This window comes from Anarhichas minor, unplaced genomic scaffold, assembly GCF_050575085.1.
Source record: "Anarhichas minor isolate MPS153535 unplaced genomic scaffold, ASM5057508v1 ptg000003l, whole genome shotgun sequence".
NCBI lineage: Eukaryota > Metazoa > Chordata > Actinopteri > Perciformes > Anarhichadidae > Anarhichas > Anarhichas minor.
Genome location: NW_027466449.1, coordinates 3,914,382 through 3,932,438, shown reverse-complemented (window position 1 = coordinate 3,932,438; position 18,057 = coordinate 3,914,382). Strand labels below are relative to the sequence as shown.

The following is an 18,057-nucleotide window of genomic DNA, read 5'->3' as shown; positions in this document are numbered from 1 at the left end:
ATGCAGTAGAAATATTTTCACTTTTTGCAAGCAAGGAGCCTCAAAACGTCATTTTTGAAAGCACCATCCAAGTAACAAAAATAGATTTTCTACTTAAGGATGATTGAATAGGCCCAGTCAGAAATGTTAACAAGGTCAAAAGACGAGTCATAGAGGAACAATTTATGCCTCCGAGTTGTCTCGCTTGTCAGCGAAGCACAGAATTGGAAACGGCATCGGCATCATATCTCCCTGTTACCAAGACCTTCTATTTCCCATTTGTTGTTCTAGTTGTCTATTTCCCGCTTCGTCCTTGTCGTTCTGTTCTTCACAATTACAGCCATGCTCATAACTGCACAGAGTGCTGTCAATGCAAGCACCAACCCGAGCAGTTAATTCAAAACGCAACAGTGCACACGTACACACAAATACAGACTCACTACAATCACCACGAATTCTTACTCGCTCACAAAAACGGTGAGACATTTCCGAACCAAAACAACCGTTCATTCATCCATTCACTAAGGAGAGAACTCAGTACTAAGGGACACAAAATTCTCAAGGACCTTTCTCTTTGGATTAAATTCAGCAGTATTTCTTCCTTCTGTGCCTCCGCTGTGTTGCCACAGGGCATGATGTACCAACGCACATTCTGGGTCTTAATGCAAACGGCTAAGAAACTGGGAAGAACCTTGTCAGCAATTCATAAGCAAACCTCTAAAGGTGGACTAGAGGGACTAATGTCGATACTGTAAACACATGTGAACGTGTACTGCATATATTGTATATGAGAGTGTGTGAATGTATATAGCTCTTTTTCTTCTCCTATAAATTGCTCTCCTACTGCCCAACCCTTTGTGTCTTTCAACATCCCACTATACGTTCTGCTCTGTAGGGGTCTCTGTTTCATCCTCCCCCTGCAGGATTTCCATAATGAGGACGTGGATGGTCAGGTCTGCTCCTGCCTTGAATACCAAAGAGTGTAATGGCGTTCATGAGCTCATTGTTTCACATGTGTGAGAGCGAAAAAGAAATCTGGTACTGGAGACTAAGTGGCAGAGGGCGACTTGGAAACACTGGGCTCTGAAACGGCTTGTGAGCAGCTGTTAGTACTGGATCAATCACACCGTGCGGTAGTACATTTGAATTTTGGGGGAAAAAAAATCAAAGCAGTCCTAAAATTTTAAATGACATCGATCTGAATTCTTTGATAGAAATTTCAAATGAATCAACCGCACCGTGTTAGGTGGGACGACCAGGACAATGAGCTTAAAGCGAGTTGGATGTGAAATTGGGGAGAAATGGTTGGACTCACCGCCGTGAACGTAGTGGTGCAGCGTGCAGTCAGAGGGGCCCACCAAATGGATCAGACTGGACTGGCTGAAGCTAACAGTGTGTTGTTCTGCAATGCAAAAGCACACACAATAAAAGAAACGTGAAAAATTGCAGTTTTTGTATTGAAAAACGCTTGCTGGCAACAAACCAACACAGACATAAACTACATGCTTCTGTATGCTTCCCCGCCAAAGTTATTGTACTGACATGATGCTTGTGGAGCAAGTTAGCTTACCCTTTGGTGGATCCTCTGCGTTTGAATGAACATGACAAATTTACAGAATTAGTAATCAATCTTACCATCACGATGATGAAATACAAAATTTTAAAAAGTTCTTTCTTGAGTTTCGAAGATATGTATTGTAATGTTTAGCGGAGGGCACACGTTAGCAACAGTGCACAATAGTACATTAAATACTGAAAGTACACGAGGGATTCTTCACTCTACAGACAGTTGACACTGTTTTACCTCAGTACTCAACAATAACACTGTAACACATTATCAATCTGAACAAATCTCAGTTATCTGACAGTTCAAACTAAATATTCAGACATACTAAAGAATGATCAAAGCCTTGAATAAAAGGTCTTATGCTGAAGAAAGTATTTGCTTTTGACTTCATGATCACAGCACGGAGTTGTCAGAGGTGCAGCGTTGGTAATATTGACACAGAACACTGTGTCCTGTATTATGTGTATACCTGAATGTTCTCTTGTTACTACAACCAATACACCTCCTTAAATTCCTGCAAATTGATAGTACAACAAAAAAATGGATATTAATTCAGGCTCAAATAGGCCTGTGCAGTACCTCTGTGTGAAGTAGAGCTGTTACAGAATTTGCAGGTTTGCATCATGACACTTTTGTTGAGGGCATTAGCATCAATCGTAACAGACACAAATTCCACCTGATATTTGCAACTTTCTTTCGAGAGCAGGAACATTTTGCACAGCGCAGATTTCTGTTGTACCAATGCTTTCACAGGATTTGATTGGAGGCCTTTAGTGCAGGATGTTACCTGGGTTGGGCAGAGGTGGCACCACCTCTTCAGTCCTCGCTTTGGTCTCCACTCGCTCCAGCTTCTGAGAGTCGTAGCGGTTTCTTCCCTGCTCCTCTTGTTCTTCACTGGTATACTACAGACAGAGCACACGGCATACAGTATGAGCATGAGCAAAGGTGGGCTCACCCGTTGAATTACCTGTCTCTGCATGGCCGCATGCAGAATAAGAAAAGTTTATCACATTGACATACAAGACGCAAGACGAGCAAAATGGAATTTCCACAGTTTGTATTATGAAGTGAGGGTCAGACAGAGACAGAGAGAAGCTAACAGGTAAAATGCCAAGTTCCCATGTACCTTGATGGGCGGCACATCCATGACCTTGTCGACATTCTGCAGCGAGCAGGGGACGTACCACAGCGCTGCCTTGTTGGCCAGCTTTTTGGCACCTGCAGTCACAAAGAAAAGGTTGAATTATTGTACAGAGGAAAATGTCAGCAAGGAATTTTACAGCTTTCTTCCACCAAACAAAGAGAGTTTTATGACTGTCAACCAATAAGCAACAAGTGTTGACATTTCTTTAAAATAAAACAACAATGGCGCAAACAAGTTTGAAATAGCCGTTGTCAAAACAGACACATTCATTAATACCCCAATAAAAGCCGATCCACTTTTTTTTTTAATAAATCCAGTGGCGCTGCCTGAACATTAGGCTTTCTTCTGCAGACAAAAGAGCGGAGCACAAATGAGGACTTTGTTCAAAGACGATCATTCAGAACACAAGCTCGCATTGACTCAACGCAGTCCCTCGGTAAGGACTTAGTAATGCAAGGTTTAGCATAATCCCTAAATCCTGAACTCTGCATTTTCATGTTGTGATTATAAAATGGATGAAATACAATGGCAACTCACTCATTAAATGCTTTGTACAAATATTCTTCTTTGGCAGTTGACACAATAATGTGTCACAATAATGTGACAACTGCCAAAACCGAGAGACGCTCGTAGCATTTCTTTGAAAAGGCTTTCATGGACAACGCTTTTCAATATCTTGGTGACATCATAAGAAAGTGTCAACTGAAAAAAATATATTTCAGTCCTGCAAAAAATAACCCCGTTCTTTACCCAAACCTCAGTTGGACTGACAAACACATGTTGAATAAAACTGTTGTAAATAATGCTCATTCTAGAAGTATTTTTTCTGATTTGAGTAGTTTAACTGTTTAGATATTTAAAGTATTACATGTTATATTTTGTCTTGAATATCTTGGAAAGTTGACGTACCGTTAACAGTTTATCCCTCTTGTGAATCCCTAAATAAAATCAACTTCATCATCATTGAGAGACGTAGATGTTCGCATCAACACAAGAACAGATATATGGTCTAATATTTCCATATGCCTCCATATCGTACATGAAATGTTTTGGTGGTTGGAGGCATTAGCTCTGCCTTCCCACAGAAAGTTAAGAAGTCAGAAGAACAGAAGACAAAAGTCGTAGAAATAACATCTCACAGCAATCAGGCGGAGAGGTTGCCATAGCGATATCTGTTCTATTCTGCTTACGCTTTTTCTCTTAATTTGCTGAGAGAGAGAGAGAGAGACAGAGAGAGAGAGACAGAGAGAGAGAGGAGAGAGGGGCTATTTTGAGGCTGTGTTGTTATGACACACAGGGGGGGTACACAGATTAAAGACAGGCAGGTTCAGATGAAATCGCTGTCGTGTAGTGTTAAAGGCTGTTACTTGTGGCTGCAGCGTTTGATGTACTCGGTGGAAGAACTGTGACGTTACTGTGATGTTACCGTTTGCCCTTTGATCAACGGTGCGCAGACGGAGACTTTGCGGTAGGAAATGTGAAGTTAAGAGAAGAGAGTGGGAGCCGAGGCTCGTGGCAGACTACTCTTGGGGAATAACATTTGCATTTTACACCCGATTTAAAACTGTGCAGACAGCCGGGCCGCGTTGCCATGCCGACCGCGCTTCTCTCCTCTCATTGGCTCCCACGCTTGCCTGCAACCAGGAAGTATAGCCCACGGGAGAAAGGCATATTTACATATCCTTGACTCTACCAAGACTGAGTGACTCCAGTCTATTATTAGCTCCAGCTGGACCTTTTAAGTGAACTGTGTTTAGGATGGAGGGAGGAAGAGGAGGAGTGAGAGAGAGAGAGACGGAGGGTGGAGGGTGAGCCAATGGCATGAACCATTCCCAGTCCGACTGACGACCTGTTTGGCCAGAATGTAATCAGGGAACCGGCTTTGAATTTTAAATCCCTCTGCATCAGATGAAGACAATGTCAATGTTTGACCATGCTATTAACTGGGCTGCACGCTTATTACCTTCACAGTGAGTCTACTAAAACAACACGGATTATTCCTCATCATGAGTGCAGTATCATGCACATTATTAAGGGAAAAGCAAGTTCAAGAGACCTCAGTCATAACATGCGCTTTCCTACGACATATTTATCTTGTTTGTATTGTAAAATGGCTGTAAAATCATTCGGTCAACACTGAGAAATCGTTTTTTTGTATCTGTTGTTTTCTATGTGATTACGGTGAACTGATTTCAGTCACGAAAGGAGAGGTTTCGACTAGCAGGAGGGACAGCTGGCTTACTTAGTTAGCATTAGTGAATAGGAAGGTTTTGGCTGCATCCACTCCGCACACAAGCTCCACAAATCTGCTCACTCAAATTTCCACACTCTGTGGCACAATGCTCAATAAACATAGCGCAGCGACTTTGTGCGTGGTTTTTCCAAGTTCATCTGGTGGCAGCTTTAGAACAATGAATGTAAAAGGGCACTCTGGCAGCGATGATGACAGCTGAGACAAATGGCACCTGGCAGTGGCGGTACGATTTATTTTTCAATTGATGGTGTGTTGGTGCAGCAGTGCACTGAGTGCATTAATGTGCAAGAACTGCCTGCGAGTGGCAGGATATTACAGAGGAGACAATCCAAGTAGCATCACTCGGCTGATTGTGATTTTACAGGAGTATAATGTCAGCAAACACAAAGCAGTAATAAAACATACTGACGGAACCGTAGCAACAATGGAAACCACAGAGTCTGGCAGTCTGCATCAAAAAAACAAATCATACTAATGGGATTGTCAGTGTGTTTATCCTAGAACTTTCAACTCATTATGGGACAGAAATCCAGCAAATTGGGTTCTTAACTACAAAACAAACAGCAGCAGTAGCTGGTCTCGAGCAGCCTTAGACATATGGGGCTTTTTTTAACTGTCTGACAGGCAGCAGAATTCCTAAATGCTTTGCTCAGTCATATTTAATTATAAATTAGAGCATTTTTGGGTCCTGATTTGAGTGTTCACATGGGTGCTTAAGGGGGCGAAACATCCCTCCAGCACTACTTATGCATCATCCAATCCACTTTAATCTAAGTTTAAGGTGTCAATCACTACTTCATACCATTTTTGAAGTTTCCAAAATGCACATTTTCAGAGCTTTGAACAGTCCCGAATTCCAGTCTGATCTAACATCTTTAATTTCTCATTTTGTTGCTCTTTTCCTCCTCCTTTTTCCTCTTTCCCTTTACAGCCCCTTTGCCCTCATCCATCTCTCTCACCTCCAACAGTTTCACTTGATTTATCACTCTGGTTTACTCGTTCACCCTCCGCTCTCACCCTTGACTCTTGCCCACTATCCTTCATTCTTTCTCTGAGCAGAAAACCCCCCTTGTTTTCTTTTCTCCTTCCTGAACACCACGTTCCAGGCTCAGAGACAGTGCAGTGAGGATCGTTCTTAGTGCTTGATCCCCATGATTGTGCTGACAAATGTTATATTTATTTGATAGATTTTCTCCTGCTGTGGGTGAACATGACTGGATAATTAAATAATACAGACAAGTATGACAAATGTTGTTCAATGAGCTGCAGAGCTGAATATAAACCTAAATATATTTCAAAATATTGTGTGTGTATGTTCACGTATTCTTTCAGCATGTGCAGGATCATGGCAGGAACTGTCATGCTTATTTCAAGCCTCAACCCACAATGCATTGCTCTCAACTCTGTCTATTCATGTGTGTGTGTGTGTGTGTGTGTGTGTGTGTGTTGAGGGGGCACAATCTGTGTATGCTGGGTTTATGCAAATGTGCCTCCACTGTATACATCCAATACAAGCATTATTACCTCTGCAGGAATTTTCTATACATGCATGTTTGTTCCAAAGATGGCTGTGTGCAAACACGTGTGTGTGTTTGAATGAATGTTCTGTCTTTTTTCTTTGTCTGGCATTTTCACATCTGCAGATCTAGTGCGTGTGCGTGCAAAAGCCTGACGTGTGTGTGTGTGTGTGTGTCTGTGTGTGTGTGACTGTGTGCAGTTTCCGAGATATGCATGTGTATTTTCATGCATCTTTGTACATACATGAGTGCATGCAAATCTGTGTGTGCTGATGTGCGTGGGTCTATGTGTATGTTAGTGCGCATGTGCAATCCCCCCCAGCGGGGACAATCATCACGGCTCGTGCCCACAGTAGGCAGCCTCCCCCTTGGGGGCCGTGACTGAGGCCTGCCTGACGAGATGTTGCCTGACTGACTGTGGAACCTGGGTGCTTGCCTCCTTTCCCAACACACACACACACACACACACACACACACACACACACACACACACACACACACGCACACACACACACACACACACACACACACACACACACACACACACGTGAAATAAACATGAACGCAAAAATACAAAAGATGCATGGACACAGAGCGTAATCCTCAGAGTGTTGCAGAATAAAAGAAGCATGAGCATTCATGTTTACACAAAATTACAATAACATGCATGGCTGCACAAAGGTGCATACAAATATAAATATAAACCACATATGCAAGTCTGCAACCAAACAGTAAAATATCTTCTTTTGTGTTCCTGTCCAAGCCATCCAGCAATCTTTTGCCTGGGAAAAAATCTAGCCAGGAGCATGTGAAACCCTGCCAGTCCTGCCTCAGAATGAAACTTATTTTTGAAAGAAGGGAAGTGTGTGTGTGCATGTGTGTGTGTGTGTGTGTGTGAAGACATTTAGGTGTGTGACTTCTTCTGTGCAGAATGTGTCAGCATGTGCATATCAGGCTCTGTATGCACGCAGGTCACAACCGCATGTGTGTGTCAGAATGTGTCGGGTCCGTGCGCGCCTCATGTCGGAGCATGTGTGCAGGTACATCCACTTGGCGTCCGTGTCGGACTGGGCCACAGTGTGTGAGGCCTGACGCTAAGCCGACATGACAGAAGCAAATAATGTCTGCTCCCGTTATCTTCTCTTCCCCCTCGGCCCCGCAGGAACCTTTTAAAGGGCCAAACACTGATTAAATCCCGCACACACACACACACACACACGCATGCAAGTACAGAGTCACCCACTATGCATAAACATACTGTGTCACACATGCACACATGTGCAAACACACATTCGCAAAATGATGCATCTAAACACAAGGCCCAAAGAGTAACACGCACATATAACGTAACCTTTCTCTCAGTTATTGATATAAGAACAGACAACTCCTCTGAGGTCGGAATAAGATCTCATTTATAAAAACATACGGACATTCATACGTTCGTATGGATAGCAGCTGTGTCAACTCAAATGCACACACCCGTATATGACCTACATCCTATAGCCTTGACCCAATAGACCACCAGGCCGCAGCCTCTCCGCTGACTCTCCTTATAATGTAGAAGCTGCTTGTATTTCTCATTTGAGGACATTGTCTGCTCACTCGACACAGTACTGGAAAATATTATTTATGTGCACTGGTATTATAATAAATATTCCTAGATTGGGATAGATGTTTGATATTTGTTGTACTTTTTGTTTTGTTAGACTGACACATGATGCCATTATCAGGATGACGGCAGACTTTCTCTATATATATATATATATATATATATATATATATATATATATATTTGGACAGATGTTGTGTTTGGCCCATGCAGCCTCCAGAGAGCTCAACAAAAAAGTGTCCCAGAGGAACTCACCTCCACGCCTGCTCTCAGCACAAGCTGAAGCTTGTATGAATAATATATGAATAAATAAAGAATAAAGGAATAAAGCCTCGCTCACTGCACTGAATCACAAATCCTGTAACACGGATCAAAAGAAGCTCTTCCTGATCTTCCCTTTTCGGGGTCCTTCCCGATGTAGCAGGCCATGTAGCAGGCTGTCCGTGCCGATGCCTGTATGTATGTCCACCTGTCATCTCATATCTCTGCCTCCGCCTCCGTCAACCAGCTTCCAGCCCAGCAACCAGCCAACCAACCAGTACAAGCCTGTTGCTAGGGCAACGGCTGTCTAGGGGATACTTCTTTTGTTTCTCACACCTCCTTTCCTTCATCCCTCTGTCTATCTCTTTCCTACTCTCACTCTTTCTTTCTACTTTCATTCCCTGGGCTATCTTTTTACTCCTCAATATGTCTGTCTGCTTCTGTCTGTGTGTCTCACTCACTCCCTCGCTCCGTCTCCTTCTCTGTCTCTTACTGTCTTGAGGATGGATGGGTTGCTCTAATGGCATACTAACTTCTAACTACCAATTCATTCAAAACACACACACACACAAGTGAGCTTCCCATTGCAAAATATCAAGAAAAACTCCCCCAATGCTGCTGAAACTCATTCGCACCAGCATTACCGTGATATACTGTGCATGTGTGTCTATACGTGTAATAATGATGTAGAAATCATCATCTCGGCCACTTTCACATGAACTCAAGCAGTTACAGTATGGTCAGCACATTACATGAGGTTCTGCCGACAGTCTGTGCATCACTGTTGCCACTGGCATTTCAGAGACACCGCTAGGTCAGCTCAATGTGATCCACCCTGCGTCTTTACTCAAGGGACTCTGGCCAGTGTGTGTGTGTGTGTGTGTGTAAGTCTGCGTACATATACAGTATGTGTGCACATGCTCTCATGTGTACATAGCATGTATTAAATGTGCACATATCTTAATAATAGACAAGAATTACAGACTGCATCGCTCGGCAAACATTCTAAAACTAGAAATCAACATGGCTCTTAGTTTCTATTCCGCTGTCACAGCTCCGTGGAAGCAGTGTTTCATCTTTCATGCTTCTCTGGGTTGTGTTACTTATTGTGTGCTGCCCTCTACTGGTGAAATAGCAGAATATCACAGAGAGATTGTTTTTTTTTTTTTCTTCCTTTTGACCTAATCAGACTCGGTGCAAGGCTCCAGCATTTCGACAACTTGGACTTGAGACGTTTCAAATAAATAAACAAAAAAGACCAAAAATACAAAGAAATTGTGATGGAAATGGATTATTACATTCACAGTTGCTTTACTTAATTTAAGTAAAAATAACTGAATGTCTGTCATTCTTTCTTCTCCTCTGACGCGATAAGAATGAGGCTAAAGGTGAACGCGGTGAAGCAGCAGGTTCAAACTACATTCTTTAAATTCTATATATTGTTACCAGAGCTGTAACAGCATTACTAATATTACTTCTATAAACAAAAGGCAGGATTTCAATAGCATGCTTATAATGAAATTTCAGTTTATTACTAATTGAAACATACTATCAAACAGTTAAATGCCTGTTGAAAAAGTATCAAATGCTAGCAAGTCACCTGTCAGGATGTTTTCAGCTATGACTTTGACCTGCACCTCCAGTGAGTGCTTAGAGGTGTAAGTGATCTCAGCGGTGACGTGGGCAACCTCGCCAATAAACATGGGGAACAGGAACTCCGTTTTCTCCACCCGAACCAGAGCTGCCATGCAGCGGTCCTAGAGAGGAGAAACAGCAAACAGCAAACCTAAAACTTATACAAATATATCGTACATACTTTCACAAGATTAAAGAAAAGGCTCCACAGAGACGCTAATCAGACAAGTTAAAGGTACCGAGATGTCTATAAAAGATAAATACAAAAAGAAAAATGTAATCAGTGTAGGAAGATGGGCATGGACACAGGAAACTTAAGCCTAGACATGACAGAAGATACTTCCTTATTAAAACAGGTGACACAATTGATTATGATGACTTCTTTCGTCTGTAATTCTTTATCTTCCTGGTTCACACTGAGTGGTTTCATGTGAAGTGCAACTTCAAGGAGCAACTGTTCAAAACTGTTAAATAGTTATTTGTCCTTTATTGTGAATCTCAAATACTTCAAAATCAATGAATCGCAGACACCAGGACAAAATCCTGCTGACCCTTCATATAACATGAAATAACCACTTAACATGAAGCATAGAAATGGAATTACATATAAAAACACTCGAGATGCTTTTGCATTTGTAAATGGTGTTCAATGTATTATAGATTAAAGGAGTTAGCTTGAAAGCTGAAAGTCATTTTTGACTTTAATTTGGACTTTTCGATGATTTAAAGAAGACACTGCTATTCTTTATGACAACAGTCCCATGTGTAAATGTTTGTTGTGTCCATAAATGTTGTGTTTGTCTTAATATCTTATCTGAACAGTGAAACGTATCATGACATCGGCAGGATACGATCGCATTGTTGTCGCAGGTGAAGCCAGTTAAAGTTCACCAGGTGAAGCCAGTTAAAGTTCACCAGGTGAAAAGTCAAACCAAGACGACCTGAGTGAGGCAATACTGAATAACAGCAACATTAATGCAGCCGTGCAGTTTGGACACAAGAGATTTAAAAGCTGTTACATACTGTTACTATACAAGGTGAACTATGTGGAATTTTGTCATGATTTAGACAGTGAACTACTTTTTCAAATTAAATAAACCAACTATTATTTTAATGCTGGACAGACCGTCTTAATAAATATTTTATGATTTCTAAAACTGTGGTTCTAAGAGATTTTGTATCTCTAACCGCCTTTAAACACAACAATGAATCATCACATGCTGGAGAGAGAAACAACACAAAGAAACCATTTTTTCCTTCAAGGTTCTTTACTTGCCTAATTTTCATTTTTTTTCCCCCATTTCCATATTTATAAATGAAGTGGTTCATGTAAGTAATGATCCCTCGTCTGTTGCTCTCCCTAAGGTTTCCGCCGTTTTTTTTCTCCCCCAAAATAAATTCAATTGAATTCAATTAAAGAAATTAACCTGATAACAACTTACGGAGAGAAGTCTTGCAATATATATTTACCCACAGTGCAGTAAAACACTATGGGTATGGTCTGAATATAGTTGTTGTCTCTTACCCCGCTCTGTGTGTTGCAGTGTCGCGTGCCGACGATGCATCCGGCTTCCTCGATCATCTTGAGGATAATGCCGCCGTGGACGTTGCCCACAATGTTGGCGTCGTCCGGCCGCATGATCCTGCAGTAAAGAGAAGACTAGTTAGCAAGACTGAGGATCTGATGGTAGGACTACAACATCTGTTTTTAGCATCTTGTTAGAAGACTTCCTGGCATCTTGTTAGAAAATAAAATACTATTCATCAGTAAATGTTAAAATTAACCTGTCACACTATTTTTTTTAAGAACGGGAGGCTTTAATAGATTATAACATTGTTGATCCATGATTTCAGAGTCTCTTCGTAATTTTTTTGATACATGCCTGAGCCAACAACATGAAATGTGCCTAAACTGTGTGTTTTCAGTTACAGTAAGTCACTGAGTAGCTACTAAGAGCATTTCAATCACCTGACATAACTAGTTTTTGATATATTCAGTTGAATCTGGCTGATATTTCGTTTGTTGAAACTAGAGGACTATCTAGGGACATATCTGACCTTTGCACATTCAAATCTCAAATCAAAACCCACCTGTTCAAAACTGCTTTTAATGTGTGACCACTATTGTGTATTTTATGTTTTTAGTGTATTGCTTTTATATATGATGATTTTAATGTAAAGTGTCTTTGAGTTTTATGAAAAGCGCTATCTAAATAAAATGTATTATTATTATTATTATTATCTGCTGTGATGTGCTCATGAGTTGAGAGGACTTCTATTGAGCAAAACATATTATTGTTGGAGTATTTGACTCCAGCCTTCATGTCTAGCTGATGACTAGATACAGTATCATTATCGCTGACAGTTCAGCATGCTGTCATGTACTTCAGCTGTTTCCAATTCTTCAGTGTGTGGGCTAAACTAGTTCAACCGGTTACAATCTAAGCTGCTTACAAACTCCAACCAAACCAGGTATGCATCGTTGCACTGAGATCTGACTAATCAAAGGAATCAGATAAAAAGCTTGACAAAGGTGTGTTCCAAAAACGAAGCCAGGAGGTCCACATCTTGACAAGATTAGCAATCCACAGGAAGGTGAATGTTTACTTTTGGTAGCGATGACTGATCGCTACCAAATGACTCCTGTGATGAAGACAATTATTGTGAAAGGTAGAGAGACAACAGATATGAGGCTGTAGTATTTAATGAAGTTACATTCTAATATTAATATTCATTTTATGAAGCAAAAGTGCTGTAAACTATTCATAATATATCGCAATCTACTCAACAGCAGAGCAAGTTACAGCCTCAGAACTGACCAGAGTTCAGTCAACACTTCTCTGACACAGTCGGAACAACAATTAAAAAGTTTAACAAAGGTAGCATTTAGTGTGAGATAGATTTTTTTTAAACACTTGTGATGAGTTAAATTTTTAAACCAGACATAGTATCCCGTATCGTCAGCATCATTGTGTGTGTGTGTGTGTGTGTGTCTGTGTTAGTCAGAAATAAACTACCTGCTGAGTTGATAATGCTGCTGAGCTCCTGCCTCCACACCTTCCCTGACATCTCTGCGGACTTGCTGACTTTGACTGGCTTGGCGTTTCTCCACCACTCCATCGGCTGCATTGCTGCTCCAAGGCCTAAAGCAGCGCATCTTTGCACTGCCAGACTCTCAGTCCGACTCTCTGGCCCACTTCCCTTTTGTACGATCTCTACATTCACATCCTCAGAGATTCTAGGCACTGACGTGGTTGTGACGAGTGATGTCAATGCATGTGTTAACATTAACCCCGCCCTAGTGGTCAAACTGGATCTGGACACACCCACTGATACACAGATAGACGGCGGATGACCAAGAAAATCTGCCATTATCACACCTGGGTTTGTGTGCCACAGCTGACAGGCGGAGTCATAAATGTGATGCCCATGATAAGAATGTGTTTCCATTTCGTTGGAATGTAAGTTTTCTTCAGTAACTGTGTTGCCCAACTGCTAAATTAATGAGAACCCGTCTCAGATTCTTCTTTAACAATAGCTCGGAAATCCTGAATTAGAACAGCAGTACTGGACCAAGATCACAATCAAAAATGTTTTTAGTTAAGTGCAACAAGACCTGTCCTCAATGTAAATCTAGTTATAGGTTTTAGAAATGTCCCACTTGAAGACAAACAAACGAGCTAACAGGGACAAAGACACAGCCACACCTAAAGCCACTGATAATGCTTTTAAAGAACGTGAACGGAAAGAACAAACCGTGCCGCTGAACCGTGAACTGATTTAAAGGTGAAAGTCTCTGCCAGGATTGAAAGCTTACTAGTCTAGAAGTCCCTCTGCCCTTTAATCTTGTTCACATATACGGTCCCTTTCAGAATGGTGATCACTTCTATTACATACAGTGGAACACAATAACCCTTTACAGTAACGATGTTGAATCTCACAGGAGCCCTGTGTCAACAATTCCTAATATTGTATGTAATGTACAGCCTAAAAATAATCCATCACTGAGGTATGAGGTCTTGTCTGGGTAGATAAAGCAGCGTAAATGTATATGAATATTACATATTTAGAACATACAGATCCTCTATACAGGTATGCCTATACATATTGGTTTGAAATTGTAACACTACACCCACATTTTGTCTGTATTTCTCACATGTATTCTACAAATGTATTTTAATGGTGTAGCTAGTCCAGATGGACCATTAAAATAAAGTTTACAAATAAGTGAATGGCATACTACTGCTGCCATGCACAAGTGCATGAATATAATCAAAATCTTCTCACTGCTTGCTGAGGCAAACACAGAACACCTAACGTTTACCTGTGGCGAGTAGAATAGTGGCGAACACTGCAAAACAGCTTCAGAAAAGCGTATCTTGGCATCATTTCTGTCCCGAGTCCCATCGGCAAGAACACAGCAAAGCAAAAAGAAGTGACTTGGGTGGACGGGGGTTCTGCATCATTTACAGGATCAAACTGCATTGAAGCCAGGCAATCTTACATCACCAGGTAAGACAGGTATTCGTCAAACACTCACGACTGTATTATACACAAACTTAAAATACACACCGCAATCCCGTGTATGTTTGCACAGACAGACACACGCCAGTTGACGACTTAAAAAAGGTTGAATTTCCCAAAAGACATTAGTGTTAACAAGAGCGGCCTGAGGAAAAACGTTTAGCTGATGCTCTCATGCAAAGCAACTTGCAAGCAATAGGAGCATAAGTTTAAACTAAACTACCACATTAGTAAGCAAGCGACAGTAAGCTAGTGGCAGTGTCACGGCCCCAGCCATATTCCAGTGATCCAATGTGAGCAGAAAAGAGTTAAGTAGCAACTATAGTAAACAAGGAAGAGGCCAGGTCACGGTCAAGAACCTTTTAGTCTAGTACGAGTAAATCAAAGATAAGGTTAGGTCCAAATGTTTCCAAATGTACTGTAAGACTAGTGATGATGAATCAGATGATCCATTCTGTCTATGTATAGTTCAGTGGGCCTGTACGGTTTATCACACCCAATGAAAAATTCATATAGAGAGAGGTAGATTTGAGGGACAACATTCAAGTTTGCAGCCCAGGAAGAGCTGATATGACAACAGAAGAAGAAGTCAAAGCACATTTGACTCTGTCAACGTGAGGTTCCTCTTAAAAAGAGAAGACAGGATGGACTTGTTGTTTTTCCTGGAGAGGTAGAGGCATTTTAACACTGAGAGTTGTAGTGAAGAAAGTGTCTCAACAGAGCAATGACCTGGCCCCAAATGATTTCGACTTGCACACAAATGTCCAGGTATACGTTTTTCAAGAGATTTTAACACTGTTAAAAAAATGGCTACCTATTTTGCGAGGCTAATGTTGTAATGTTTTTTTTCTGCATTGTAACTCTTGTTCCATCGACAGTGGAAAAAATAGAAGTAAGGCCCACCCTTTAACATTTTGACATCACACAAGTATAGACTCAGCATTGCTGCGACGAAACACAATGAATTGTGAGTCAGGGGAATTGCCGCAGTCTCTGACAAAAGCGTGCTTGTCCAAACTAGCTGACTAACTGGTTATATTTGCATACAGGCCGGCATGTAACCGTCCAAACTGTCTGAACAGAAGGTAAAGGTTATTGTGGCAAGTGTAGGGATTCTTATATTTGGCTTGAACAGTGTAATATGTTCAGAAAACTGTGCAAAATATGATAACGGACTCAACAGTAGAATCTACGTGTAATAGTATCGGCTGAAGACTCTGCTTTCACAACCACCAAACCACTGCATGGAGTGATGGTGTCATAAGTCCCTCTTCTCTTGAAAATACAAAGCAGTTGATTGACTGTGTCAACATGTGGCATAGTAGCTACATAAACGAGGCTTTCAATGAATGCAACTGACAAGACAGACTATGACAACACGAAAACTGTCATTGAAGAGTTATTTTCACCTGAATTGACGGGGATTTTTGAAGCAGCTAAATGCAGACATGGCTTTGGTGCTGTGACAGAGCTCTATGGCTCCGCCTACGGGCGAGTACAAGTGGACTACAACAAACTCTGCATGCTGCTGGGAAATGAAGCCGATTCACTGCAACGGTATTTTAATAGATAGCAGTCCTTACCGCTGTATTTACGCACAGCTGACAGTTTGTTTTTAGTGTATTTCCTCTGTTTAGTATCTTGATAAATAACCAAGGACCAATCAGGCACGCGATGTCACGCATACTCCAGACAAACTATTTACAGTGAGCAATTTTGCTCAAGCCTACGCTATAGAATCAAACTTTTATTTGACTTTTGGTTAAAAGACGGCGACCTTAATATGTCCTTGGTAGTTTTAGCGCGTGCCAAATCGATGCTAACCGCTATATGAGGTCATCACATACGACATAAATGGTCTGCACCAATACCCGGAAAACCCACAAGCTAAACAACCTGAAAACACGCCGTTTGATCTATCATAAACCAGCTAAGATAGGACGTCGTCGACCTCCGGCAGAACACAGTAGCCTAGTGTACCGAGTAATAGAACCGGACAATAAGAGGATTATCTGGGCTATCATCCCGTGAGGAGCGACGCCGGTAGCTGCGCTCCTCTCGCTAGTTGTCGGTCGACAGCACGTTATTAGCGTTTGAAGGTTGCTCGCACGTGTGTCATTGTGTAGTATCAAACGTCCTACCTGCATAATTGAAGGGGGGATGCTGTCTCGCGTGCCGGCGGTACCGACATGATGATGAAGATGATGACGACGATGGGCTTGTTGGTCTCGTGTTGCAGCAGGAGTCCTGTGTGATGTGAAGTGAAATCACTCCCCTATCCGGCTTCTCTGTCTGGTCTCCTTGAGAAATGACTCATCTGCAGGGAAACGACTCCGACTTCACAGAAATACAAAGAGCAGGTGTTATGTCGCTCAATTGTTCATTCGAATATGACGTACACCACACGACAGCCACTTGGCATTGTGACTGGTGCATTTCAAAGAGCTACGTTGGAAATTGTGCAACAGAAATAGAAACCAGAACCAGAACAATACCTAAAACCGTCGTAGGGGGGGGGCACAGACCGCATAGTCGACGCGGGGGCAGTATTTCACGGTGCCAGCCGTGAGCGCGTTTCACCACAACATCCATCCATTCCGGAGTCACACCGGCTAACGGTTTTTATTCAGTTGAACACTGCATGACAGATGTCTCAGCCAGGCCTTTGTTCATTAAACGAAGAGGTGGTTCCATATGTGAAACATTGCGACATGTTTGCTGAACCAAGGGCCAGTTCAAAGTCTGGAGACGCTTTAGTTTCCACGATAAAGCCGAAAAAAAAGACATTTCCTGATGCTTTTCAATAAAATGCATCTCAGCACAGTAGTTTGCGTGTGCGCTTTGCTGTGTAGTGTGTTCTGCCCCTATAATTCTAACCCAATACAACATTCACTGTATCCTTGTGTGTGAAGTGCGCCAACTTCAAAACGTTGTAATTCTATTTTTCTATGAATGATCATCATATAACCGTTAATGGCTGTGCGTTAACGATCCATATTTACGCACATGGAACAAAAGACAAAATTATAATCAAAACACAACACCATATCTTACCACGACATCGTAGTTTTATTTATGTTTATATAACATATATACAACATTTGCTGTAAATAGCAAAAATATAACACATCCCGAGAGAGATACTTTCAATGACACATAATATGTCTACTATAGTTCATCTGCACAGACTCAAAACACTGAAGTCTATATAGTGCAAATTCATACAAACTGACCCTTTGGGTCTTACAGGGCTGTTTCAATGGCCCTTAATCACTTAGTCCGCGAACAGGACTAAATATTTACCGGATACATACATGCAGATTTAAAAACATACGACTGCCTAAACTTGTCAACTTATACCGGACAATAGACTCGTGCGCAAAACGTAAGTATATAATACTCAACCAATACGGTTTAACGATGAATTCTGGCTTTTCATCAACGGTAGCGAGGCTGTGAATCACTGTGCGTATTTACAAGTGATGCTATCTCAACATGCTGCCTACGGAATACTTTACAGTCTTTTTACAGGGTTTTGGGAGACCCGGCTCCTTCGATTTAAGAAAT

At 41.6% G+C, this 18,057-nt stretch overlaps 1 protein-coding gene across 1 annotated transcript in view; it reads right to left on the bottom strand.

Annotated features, from left to right (window-relative positions):
- The window catches only part of acot7 (acyl-CoA thioesterase 7), a 41,350-nt gene extending 28,227 nt beyond the window's left edge, over positions 1-13,123 (bottom strand). Inside the window, exons 1-7 of the mRNA XM_076090866.1 lie at positions 12,984-13,123; positions 11,492-11,609; positions 9,932-10,088; positions 2,673-2,764; positions 2,334-2,448; positions 1,550-1,564; positions 1,295-1,381 (exon numbers count right to left, since the gene is read on the bottom strand). Of these exons, the coding sequence (XP_075946981.1) occupies positions 1,295-1,381; positions 1,550-1,564; positions 2,334-2,448; positions 2,673-2,764; positions 9,932-10,088; positions 11,492-11,609; positions 12,984-13,123 (724 nt within the window). The remainder of the gene's footprint in view (positions 1-1,294; positions 1,382-1,549; positions 1,565-2,333; positions 2,449-2,672; positions 2,765-9,931; positions 10,089-11,491; positions 11,610-12,983) is intronic.
- Between the last annotated feature and the right edge of the window lie 4,934 nt (positions 13,124-18,057).